The sequence below is a fragment of the Mixophyes fleayi genome, chromosome 1 (genome assembly GCF_038048845.1).
Source record: "Mixophyes fleayi isolate aMixFle1 chromosome 1, aMixFle1.hap1, whole genome shotgun sequence".
Classification (NCBI taxonomy): domain Eukaryota; kingdom Metazoa; phylum Chordata; class Amphibia; order Anura; family Limnodynastidae; genus Mixophyes; species Mixophyes fleayi.
The window spans coordinates 239,822,247-239,835,118 of NC_134402.1; the positions used below are offsets into that span (position 1 = coordinate 239,822,247).

The 12,872-nt window shown below is 34.8% G+C and overlaps 1 protein-coding gene across 3 annotated transcripts in view; it reads right to left on the bottom strand.

Annotated features, from left to right (window-relative positions):
* The window catches only part of PAX5 (paired box 5), a 207,988-nt gene that overhangs the window by 170,970 nt on the left and 24,146 nt on the right, over window positions 1-12,872 (bottom strand). Inside the window, exon 1 of one of the 3 annotated variants that reach the window (XM_075208192.1) lies at window positions 8,086-9,381. The exons of the other annotated variants lie outside the window; for them this stretch is intronic. Within the exon in view, the coding sequence (XP_075064293.1) occupies window positions 8,086-8,128 (43 nt within the window). The 5' untranslated portion in view covers window positions 8,129-9,381. Of the gene's footprint in view, window positions 1-8,085; window positions 9,382-12,872 lie in introns of those variants that run through there. 3 annotated transcript variants of the gene reach the window in all.

Genomic DNA, 12,872 nt, shown 5'->3' on the forward strand with positions numbered 1-12,872 from the left:
TGCACAATTTTCAACCCTGTTTGTTTATCTCTGTAGAGCATGTTTTGTGTATTTTACATATTGTATTATTGTATATAACATTTAAGACATCAGAAGGACCGGGTCTGCCCATCACTGTCTGCAAAATGTATTTGTTAAGTAATTCACCATTACAAAATGACCATTTCATAACTGACCCATAGTAAGTACACGACAAACAGAACAATGAAAAGCAATTTTTTTTATATTTGCTCCACTTTTTAACCAAATCTTAAGGTGTCTGATATGAAACTCTAATGGGGCTGGACATATGTGAAAGAAAAAAATTAAAAACATATATAATTAAAATAATGTACTTTTGTCTCTAGATTATATACAGTGTATGTTTATTTTTTGGGTATTTTATTATATGCATAGGGCTAACTAAAGACCTAAGCCGGGGGTTTCATATTGCTGTATCACAGTTGCTAAAATATCTTCCGCAATCAATCAAATGAAAAGTATATTTATTTTAAAAAAATTGATTTATCTGAATCCCCATTGCCTTGTTTTAACTTCTTTAAAAACACAAAAATGTATCACATCCAACATGTTTTTGTGGCATACCAAGATGTAAGAATACCCTGGATGAGGAATCCAATGCCTAGGCCTAACCTACTGTCTGCCTGCAAACATAGGGTCTGATGCTGAGTTAGAAGCAAACCATGTTGCACTGGAGGGGGAGGTAAATTTAAAATATGTGGAGAGATTTATAGTTTGGATACGGCGTGTCCTAGATCAACTTTACATTTCAGTGCAAAAATAAAGTATTTAGGAATAATGCTGCTTTAGGAGCAAAGCAAAAAAAGGAGTAAGTTTGCTCATGGACAAACCATGTTACAATGCAAGGGGTGCAAATTAGTTTATTATTTTGCCCGTAAGGAAAATACTGGCTGTTTTTTCATGTAGCACACAAATACTTGATAGCTATATTTTTACACTGAAATTTTTTATCTAGAACATGCCCCATCCAAACGATAAATCTGTCCCCTGATTTTAAATTTAGCTCCCCATTCATTGCCACATGGTTTTGCAAAGGTGCAAATTTGCTACTTTTTTTTTGTGTGCATAAAAATGTCATTAATTTGCACCCCTTTAATTGTAACATAGTTTGTCCAGGTACAAACTTACTCCTTTCTTGCTTTGCTCCTAACTCAACATCAGGCCCAAAGGCTGTACTGCATTTTTAAGGAGGAATCTTTAAGAATGTATTTTGCAATCCCTTATGCAACTTTTTCACATATTTTTCCCCCAAAGTATATTAAAAACATTTTTTTTCATAGAATATCCAAAAAATAGATAATGCCACTGCAAAAAAAGTAACAGATTTAAATGATCAATGACAATTATTTTATAAGTATTTTTTCTTCCTTATGCAGAAGAGATGACACAAAATAAGAAAAACATTGGAAACGCTCATTAAATGTGTAGTGCCTTTAATCCTCTGATTGTAACGTGGGTGTCCTTATGAAAGTGCCATGATCACCACCATCAGAATTAATGAATTACCCCCATTGTGCAATCTTTACAAATGACCAATTATACAACAGTGAAATGTCGTTTGGGATACCAAGTGACACAAGCCTTTGTTAAAAAGTCAATAATAATGAGCTGTAAGTCTTTATCCAGAGTGTTTTCAATTCAGCTTAGACCATTAATTTCCACTTAGCTTCAGTACCCCTCACACTTTGGTGTCAAATAGGTGCGGACCTTAGGAAACCATCATTTAATCCCTTCAGTGCCTGACGGGCCTATGATACACTGAGGGCACTCCTCACAGGGAAAATGAGGTTATACTTTAAGAATATTTTCACTGACTCCAACTGGATTACACAATTTGATAAATACGAATTGTTTCTACCTGAATTTAAAACCTTGGCCAGGGTTTCACAACACCAGCCTTTAATGGCATAGACTCCACAAATAAAAAATACTTCCCTTCTTAAGAACAAGCAGATGAGTGCAAAATAAAGAACTATAGATTAAATGATTTGCACAATATTAATTAAACTTGCTAATCTAATGCTATTGTGGCCCTAAAATAACAACCATTTTCTGCTATAGTAGCAGAGGGTCATTTGAAACTGCTGATTCTGTTTAAACCACATTACTCTCTGTTTATGAAAACTCTTACTCCATGAAATCATGTTACTCAGTCCTCTGTGAACAGGCCTTCTTGTAAATGTGTATACGTTTTTGAACAGAATGACAATTAAATAGAAACAAATCAGAATTAAATATAGAGGATGCATTATTTTTTATTACTACTTGAAAATAGGTTTGATAATTACTGTACTAAATGGTAATACCATCCCTTGAGATACTTGAATAAAACCTCTCATTTACATATTTTGACCTTATAATTTCAATATACAATCGGATTTTTAATGTTGTCAGTGAAAAAAACTGTAAAAAAACACATGCAGGAACAAATACTTGCAACACGTAAAATACTATTGTTTATTAAAATAGAACAATAAAGTTATTACCATTCAATTAAACGTTATTCATCAAGTGCATTATTGTGGTGAATTATAGAAGAGTAAGCAATATGTATAATGCTATAGGAATGTCTACTTATGATGGGAGAGGCACTGTACTATCTAAGCAGCATGATGACAAAAATGTTCATACTGAGGATATTCTTAGAACATCACAATATGCAGAACTTATATACAATGCTTCTATAAAAATGTCCATCAAACTGTGCTCACTTATGTTTTGTTATCTGCTGAACTGCAGTATTTCCAAAGCTAGTGTCACATACAAGGCAGGACGGGGCAGAGAGAGCATCTGCCTGGACTCCCAAGGCTCATATGGAACCCTTGGGCCTGGAATTGCTAGCTCTGCTGTGAATTCCATATTTTGCTCATTTTGTTTAATCATTTCAGATGAAATATGATGTTTTTTGTCATTTTAGGAGTCTCTTTTTAACTTGCTTTGTAATCGTGGTAAATGTGAATGTTTTTACCGTGAAAGTTGAACCCTTTTTTGGAATCCATACACATACATGCACACACACGAACGCACACGCATGTATGCACGTAGTTACAGGGTTATTACTGATATTTTTACTATAAAAAATATGCAGTCACATAATGTGCAAACATTGATTATGCAGAGACTGGGGACACCGCTAGTATCTTAAAAGAATTTAATCAGATATATAGTTATAAATGCTGTGAAAATTCTTAGCAAGCATAGCAAGACGTGAGCAATGGACTGGTCTTGCTGTTAGAGAACTATGTGCCTTTAATATTACCAAGCACTGAGTCAAAGACCAGCTTGTTTGGTGTAAAACAGTAACCCAGCTGGGGAAAGATATTATCTGTAGCCGTTAATCATGTAAGGTTCACCTATGTTGCACAGTGAATCGCATTAAAACAAACTAATCAAGTGTGATTAATAGCATTTAGAGTTGATTCAATATTGAAGCATATTTTATGCAAACCAGTGAGAGTTTCTATTTAACATGGACCAAATCAGCATAGGGACATATAAATAGCTGTTTCTGAAAAAAAGACAAGGTCCGGGTTAGAAACTAGTTTGTTTACAGAAAACCAGATGTAGATGAACTATATTCTGCTTAATTAAAATCAGTTAAAAATAAAACCTTATATTTGCTATAAATGTATATCCACTTAAAAAGGAACCAAATCCTTCTGCAAGTGGTCCTTCTGAATTGGGTGTTCCCTTATTGGCCTGCCTTATAACCTAACACTGGAGACTAACAATATCTATGTAGTGTTGTGTAAGAATCACATAAGTAGGTTTTGGGTATTGTTATATCTGATTCATAATGTTTAAGACAACACTACATTGTAATAATGTGTGTATGATAAAATAATGCAGTAGTGGTGCACTGTAGCTTTAGTCACTAAAACACTTATAATAAAGGCACTGTCTGAAGAGTGTAGCTTTTATAATCCTTTACAGCACAATTTGCCTATAAAGTACCCTGTTCTGTTTAAAGTCTAATTTTAGTTTGCATTAATGTTGACAGGCAGTTGTTATAAATCCATATTCTGTAAGAGTCCCTGCCAATAAGTGAAAACTAAGTTTAAACTAATTTATTATTTAAATGTATGGGATAAAATATGGAAAAGACTATTGAATATTGAAAACATGAAGCTATTCAGTCATTACTTTGTAGTACCATATTTAACCATAATATGATAGCTAGTAATGTTATTTGCTAAATCTGTACAGAACCTGAACAGAATCCACTTTCTTATACTACTTTGTATACAGCAAAAGAGCCTCTGAGTAGACACAGTCCTGGATTCACTCAATCCTAACTGTATTATTGAAATTGACAAATAATAAAGATGCACGGGGGTTATGTGATCAAGTGATTAAGTGATTAAGTAAAAATCAATATTTCCATGAAAAGGCCCTTTACTGTGGCAATTGCTTGGCTGAATACAGTAGAGAGATTTTGATGAATACACTAGAAGTGGAATCTTAAGCGAATATATAAACAACAGTGACAGCTGCTGGGATGTGCCTGGCTGTGTTAGAGGGCAGGAATCCACTGTGAGACCCTCTGTCTACCAGTGATTGGTTCCATCTTCCTGGAGGAGGGTCGTTAAATTTGGGGTTGATTTACTGGCTGTTGAATACATGGCTGCTTATATAATAATAACATTTTGATGCATTTCTGTATATCCCAATAATGATATTGTACAAGTGAGAATCTTTACCCAAAGTACCCATTATTGTACCTATTAATATTACAACATCCATATTGTTTAACCCCTTCTTAACTGTCTAAAAAATATTTGCTAACTCCCTACATTGTTTAGAGCCTGATGCACAAACTTAGTTTGAGTGCCTGGAGATCCCAAGTGATTCAGATTAACATAACCACCTAATGCACAATATAAAAGTATATTGTTATACAGTTAAAGTGCCAATACTACATAGCTGATAGTTCTCTATCCCTGAGATATATATATATATATATATATATATATATATATATATATATATATATATAATTGCTGACAGGGTAATTGTATATGCTCATCTAGTGGACAGGTACACTGGACACATGTCCCCTGATACTAGACAACGTGAAGGAATTCAATTACTGCCTGTGCTTCGTTCATTTAAATCTCTACCAAGGGAACCTCAGCAGCTGTAAAATGCTCTTAGTATAGAATTCCAAAGCAATTACTTTCTGGATCTTTATTATCTGAATTTGTTTGCCTACAGATCACACAACAAAATATGCATATGTTAGATTTATTTCACATAGTGACACATTAATGCGAGAGCTGGCCTGTGGGTTACTGGGTACAATCAGGGTCCGCATAATCACACTGCTTGAAAGGATATAGACTGTTCTGTAGCAAATAATATATGCTTATTTACTTTACAAAGCTTAGCAACTTTCTGTTTTCAAAGTAGTCTAACAGTTTATATAGAAATCAGTGTTCAGCAAGTACTATAACAAAGGTTAAAAATATTCACATTTGTAATGCACTTAAAATAGGCTTCATGTAATGTAATCTCATAATGGAATTTCACTATTCACAATAATTATTTTAAAAAAAATCATTGCAAATTGTAAAAATGTAATATGTAGCTCAATTTTACTGTATGACAAACAAAAATATTTGCAAATAAATCACAAGCTTAGTTTTTAAATAATAGACAAAATGACAGAGTGCATTCATAATGAAAAGTCAAAAATATATGTTCTATTACATTTTGGCAATCCCTGTTTTAAACCCTGAAACTGGTTCACAGTGTGTACCAATGCAGCCCATGAGTACAAAGGAGGGGTCTTTTCATGTGCCAGTGAGCAGGAGGCAGTAAATGTTGATGTATCTCTTTCTAATAATCCATACACAGCCTGCAGTGTGCACGCTCTGTGTATAACATAAGGCTAATGAAACCCCTCCACACATTGACATGTATACTTAAACACTATATTATTTGCACACTCTCTGCCAATATACAAATATGCCATTGTAGCCAGGGTACAGAGGTTACAACGTACACTATTCCCTCCTGTTATTTCCACAAGTTGCCTTGTTATGTTTGTCTCTGTGCCAAGTTGAGCTTTTGTTCCTACCAGGAAAACATTGTTCTTGTGTAATTGATTATTTTAGTTATATCTGCTTACATTTTCTGTTTCACAAATCCACCTTCCCCCATATTCAATGCAGCATCTATTTTTGTTCATATTTGTAGCTTTATGTTAGGGTCAATTAATATACAATTTTATGGCAGATTAGATATTGGAATAATATAATTAAAAAAAAACTAAAACGTTCATTTCAGTTTTTTAACTTAACTCAGGTAATTGCTATCCTTACTTTAATTCAGTTTAGTATGGTAATGACATTCATTGAACCTGGTCTTTCAATTCTTTTTTCCTGTCAAGAGAATAGAGAAATAAATTCCCATGATCTAAATTGTAACTGTTAACAAGCCAGAGGAAATAAAAGCTATCGATCTATTTCAAGTACAGAGTCTCATCTCAGCCTTTGAGCAGTGTGTGCTTGAAGACAACAAGCCCATGTAAATAAAAAGCACATCAGTTGGATGTTTTGTTTGAGTGACTCTCTAGTATGGCATTCAGAGCACGGACACTGAACACAACTTTTGCAGTTGATTCCTTTGGCTACACCATGCACACAATCCGTCTAGATAAGGAATAATATATGTATACACAAATGTATCGATACACGACTTGGCCTGTTGTACTGACGCCGGGGTAAATGCAAAACTGTTGTTACTAGTTCTAATGACAGAAAACAAATTGACAAGTAACAGTTTAGCAGAAATTGGATTTTAGTTTTTTTTAATACTGCGCCACATGAGATATATATATAAGAAAGAAAAATTACCCTTTTAAACTTGACTCCAGTGAAAGTGAAGACACAATAATTGCAATAATTAAATATATGTTTTAATGACATGTTTATGTGCTGAATACGTTTGTAATGTTTTGATTTGTTTAACAAAGCAAGGAATGAGGAGCCTTGGTCAGTATTAGACAAGATAGGGAAACAGTTATAAAAATAAATATCAAACACAACAGCTTCATTGTATGGATGATAGATGAATAGATAGATAGATAGATAGATAGATAGATAGATAGATAGATAGATAACAGATCGTTAGGTGTTGTTTATTTACTATTATTCAAAATTGTATTTTCTACTTGTTGAAAATATGTTTGGATAGCTTATTTGTGATTTGGGCACCCAACTGTGATTTGGCAAAACACATAAGCAATTTTCAATTTTAATATGTATGTTATTTAACACATAAACACTGACACGTTCTACATAGGTCATTGTGTATCTAACGGTGGCTAATATCTATACCTAACCAGGTGGAATACATAAGGCTACACTATATAAACAAAGTGCACATGCATTGTTTAACACTTTCGTAAACAGTGTTTGAATTCTGCGTTATTTCAACTACATTTGGTATGAAATATGCGGTAACTACAAGAAGAGATAGATACAGCTAATCAGGAAAGAGCTGACATAAATGCACAAGAGCTATAAGCTAAAGTTATAACGGTAATTGTGGGCAGCAATTTAGGGTATCCACACGCATTTTTATCTGCAGCCATAACCGCACTTGTAGAAATAGGAATTACTACTTGCAATTTACTACATTTGTCTCGGTAAATTGGCGATATTATAGGCATTTGATGTTAAGAACTTTCATGTAAAATAAACAAAATAATATATATAATGTTTTTATTACCCGTATATCTTAGATGATAATAATAATAATAATAATAATAATAATAATAATAATAAGTTATACTAATTCTGTTATTAACACCTACAATCTCAAGATATGAATATAGGGACAGCAGATGGTTTTAACATTTTACTTTAAGTTAACTGATCTTATTGCTTTTGTGTTGACGATTAATTTAAGTGGTGTCACTGAGCAGAAAAATAGAGAATATAAGACCATTAGAGATCTCTTGAAATGTGCTGCAAAATCATCTATTTATTTCCACGAAATAGGAGAGTGTACTGTATGGACAGTGAGCATGGCAGGTAAGTGAACGAGCAGCCTACTTACTATGCATTGCTGCAAACGGGTCGTGCTTACAGTGTATTTCCATCGAAGCGATCCACAGCGCCTTGTTTCACAAGAAATCTGTAGTAATCTCCTTAATAGTATTATTATAAGAGCTGCTTGATCCAATGCAAACAGCCACCCCTAGGTCAAATCCCAGATGAAGGCTGACAAGGTTTTAAACTCCTTTGGTGTGAAGTAGATTCACTGTTCTCTCTCCGCAGGTCCACTTCTATGTTACATCAGTGCTACAGAAAACAAAACTATTTTGATAGAGCAGCAGTTCCCAGCACAGAAATAGACAATTGAAAACAGCAATGTGCGCCGACTTGTAGAGGAAGCACCTTTCTAGCAGTCCATCATACCAGGCAGCTACAAATACACAGACATTGTATTGTCAATAAGCATTTTCACTCTGAAAAAAAGTGCATGTATTTGTGAATGTCGTTTAAAACCTCTAGTAGAAAACAAACGTATTTCACCTCGTTTTCCGCAGCCAGGCAGTATAATCCACTGCAAACTTCACAGGAGTCTAGTTAAGAGGTTTATTGTCATCCATACATAAAAATGGCGTTATAAAAAACATTTTCCAACAAATGCCTATATTTATTTTATTTTATTTATTTTATTATTATTGTCTAAAGTAGATCAGTGACTCGCATTCTGTCCTACGATTTTATATCTGCCCCCTTAGCTTTCACAATAAGTGGAAAAAAATATCCAAGTTTGATAAACATCAGAGTTGAAAAAAAAAAGAAAAAGTAAAAATAAGGTAAGAAACTTGTGGTTATTAATTCACCGCGGGGGTTCCTGGTGCTTCCTGCTTGATAATCCTCCAAAAGCGACAAGAGGAATTCTCAGATTCCAGCAGATGGGGAGATACAGACACATGCAGTGAGCTGGTCTGGCTGAGACGGGGACAGGCTGGAGAAAAGAGCCCCCTTCCGGTGTTCCTGGCTCAGTGTAAAGTTTTCACGAGGGCAAAGAGATTGATATTGGGTGATTGTCAGTGGATGGAGAACTAGAGCAGCCGGTCTTGTAAGCTGTATTGTAGCATCCCAGATGTGGTGAAAGGCAGGCTGGACTCATGAACACATGGATCAAGTGGTGACTGGTCAGGGTCTCCCTTGGAGTACTGCACCTAGTAGCCGCTTAGGCTTCCATAGGAAAGTAAAGGTATGTGCTCTATCAGTAGGGTGGCATTGTTGGCCTCTTGCTCCAGTCACGCTGCTGCCTCTGCTGAGACGTGCCCTTTGGCTATGGCTGCTCCTCCAGCTCAGCAGTGCCGTGTCTGCAGCAGCTTTCAGGACCCGTTTCATGTGGACAGCGCTCGGGGGCTAAGCTGTGCCGGGAGGGGGCGGAGCCTGTGAGAGGGTGCCTCGTCAATCACCCGATAACTGTCATTCACTAAAGCGAACTGGGGAAGCGCTCTACTGCGATTGGCCGAGAAAAGAGGGCGTGAGAAGACTGTATCTTGATTGGATGACAGCGCCCCAATAGGAGAAGGAAAGGGGCCGCGCTGTGTGACGTCACGTTCATTGACAAACGCCTGGAAGAGTGGAGAAGTTGAGTGGAAAAGAGCACAAGACTCTGTGTGTATCCATCTGGGGAATAATGAGGGACGTGCGGGGAATGGCTCAGGGGAGATATGCCAAGTACACATCCAGGCCAGTTACGTCTTACACCACCTTACCCATGTGCTCTCTTAACTCTCTCATTGCTAATGGCGACTGCAATGCGCTTCAGGGCAATGCCATGCTGGTTGTGAGGCAGTGAAATGGTTAAATTGTACTCTCAAATTTAGAAATATACGGCCACAATTCTTACTGCTCATAAATTCTTTCCTATTCTGTTATTTTTCTGTGTTGGTATTCGGTACTAGGAGGGTTGACAACTGTGCGTACACTTTGCAGCAAGCAGGACTCAGCACTGTGATTGCTCAGTAGTAATCCAATTTAATGCTTTATCATCACGAAGTGGATATAATCGCGTGTCCAATAACATGGAATACGACACATTACAATACAATACTGTGACAGATGTATGTTTTATCCATGTGTATAAATACGCATGCACATATGTATATACACATAAACATGTTCATCAATTGCATACATCATCACATATACCCCCTTTGAAAATGCTACAATAAAAACATCAATTTAACAGAATATGCAGTTACTACCATCCCATCTCTCAAGAAAATCTCTATATTTGCTTCAACACTGCATAATCCCAAATGTGGTTTTACTGCTATGGTGAATTACAAATAAGTGCCTCTCAAAGTAGCAGCAATCTAAAATCCAAACCAAGCGTGGAAAACTTCAATACATTTTATCCTTTTCTTCACCATACAATAAATCCCCATGATACCAAGTACTAGAAAATTTTACGCAGTGAAGAAGTCTAAGTGAATAAAATACAGATGGGCTGTCTTCATGCTATCACTAATAGGTTTTTGGTGGGCTTTAAAAATACATACCTTATTCAAAGAACAGAGGATTGCGAAATATCTAGCATATCTTGAAAAAACACACAAGCATATATATATACATATATATGTATATATATATATATATATATATATATATATATATATATATACATATATATAGGTGTGCGTGCAAATAAGCATATCGACATATCAAAATTATTATCTATACTTGTGTTTTACTATATATATATATATATATATATATATATATATATATATATGTTTAATTTATTAATTTATGGTTAAGTTAAAATGGTTAATCTTTACTCTAACATAAATTATGTGTTAATTGAATTTATAGGGACAATACACATAACACATTTCCGGGATTTTAATTGCCTGCATCACTCTGAAATCTGCATCTTAATACATACATATACTATATAAATCGTTAATTTTGGTAGAAAGAAAAACAGTTCCTCCAAATGTTTTAAAAGAATCTTACTTCAATAAGAACAAACCTATCCACTCTCAGCAATGTTGCAATCGGCAAAATGTTGCAAATCGATCTTAATTATATTACTTCTTAATAATTGTTGCAATATAAGAAAAGGCATACTTTTCGTGTAAAAATTAGAACTGTTTCGTTCTTAGCTACATTTCTATATTGTTCTGTATTTTTCCCCCACATACAATTAAATGGTTTGCTAGAACCGCAATGAGCAGCGATCCGTATGCCCAACTTTCAGACAAGCAAGCGTTTGCAAACTCTGGTAAAAATAGAGAATAAAACATAATATGGTAATTAAATACAACGACATGATTAGCCGTCATAAAAAAAATAGCCTTACAGCCTTTCTGCTGTTATCACGGTGCAACCCGGATATTGAGTTTTCAAAGTGAAATTGCAGCTCAGCTTATTTTCTATATGTGAATAGTGTCATATTTTATATGGCTGCAAATAATGTTGATTGTTTAATTTTTGCGAAAGCGATCGATTGCTTTGTATTTTTATAATGTGACAGTTGGTGCAGCAACACACAAACCACGAAGATTACAAGAACTAAACACAAATATACAAATTATTTTGATCGCATGATTGACATGTAAGTGTACCCTTATATGAGCTATACACGTGCAAAAATAAAACGTGGGTACATCACTGTCCTATGGGTAACAATAAACTGCTATGGGCGAAGTTCTGACACTACGCCTCCAATAAACAGCAGTGATGGATGTTACTGATGCTCATTTTATCAAGCGACGAAGATACTTCCAACTATTTACATCAGTGAGAAATCCTCCGGGCTGATTACTAACTGGCTTCTTCTAATATCCTGAGTCTCAAGCAATTGTACTTGTTACAGAGTGGGTTAAATCATGTACTTTAATTTTATTTAGAAACAGTTAAAGCCCTTTAAAAATAGCACTAAGAAGACTGTTATTATTAAACAGCATCGATTCTATAAACAAATGCCTCTCATTCTTTTTTCTGGCATTAATTTTGTTCCAAACTGCAGATTTGAAATCCTATTAACCGTACGGCCATTTATCGCACATATATATATATATATATATATATATATATATGTATATATATATATATATATATATGTATATATATATATAACAATGTGTAGCACCTGTTCCGGCTTCCACCCACAGATTATTACATGGAAACCTCTTTGACATGAATGCGTCGGTACTGCGGCTTACAGGAAACAGATATCACATTATAACCACGCAAGATGCACTTATGATTCATCTGGTAAAACACAAGATCTCACTGTTTATTTCTAGACGTCTAGATATGCTTTCCTAACATTAAATATATGTCATAGTGACCATCCTTCTGTACAACTATTGATTTACAAGTCATAAGTGACTCAGACTGCGGTTTAGTCAGTCCGGCACTCCAGGTTCAACTGTTCAACTTTAAATTAATAATTTATTTGATAATTACTTAACTCTCAGGTACACATTAAATATGCAATTTCTATTAAAACACAATTAATTGGAAATCATATACTTGTACAAAATAATATTTAATATTAGCACTTAGTTTACTAGATGTCGGTACATACAGGTCAGCAGAGAAAGAATCAATGGAACCCTCCTTTAATAAGTTTATATCTATTGTTTGGTAGCCACTGGCTAGGAATTTATTACATATTTTAGCTAAGATCCAAGTCTCAATGTGCCATTATTATGGTCCCAAATAAAATTATTTACAATAGAACCTATTATATATTATATCTAACAATCACAGGGTCCCAAGTGCAAATTATCAGACTCACTTGCGGTCTCAAACTGTAGGTTGTGCAATCATAATGGAGCCAATATGATTAAATACAGG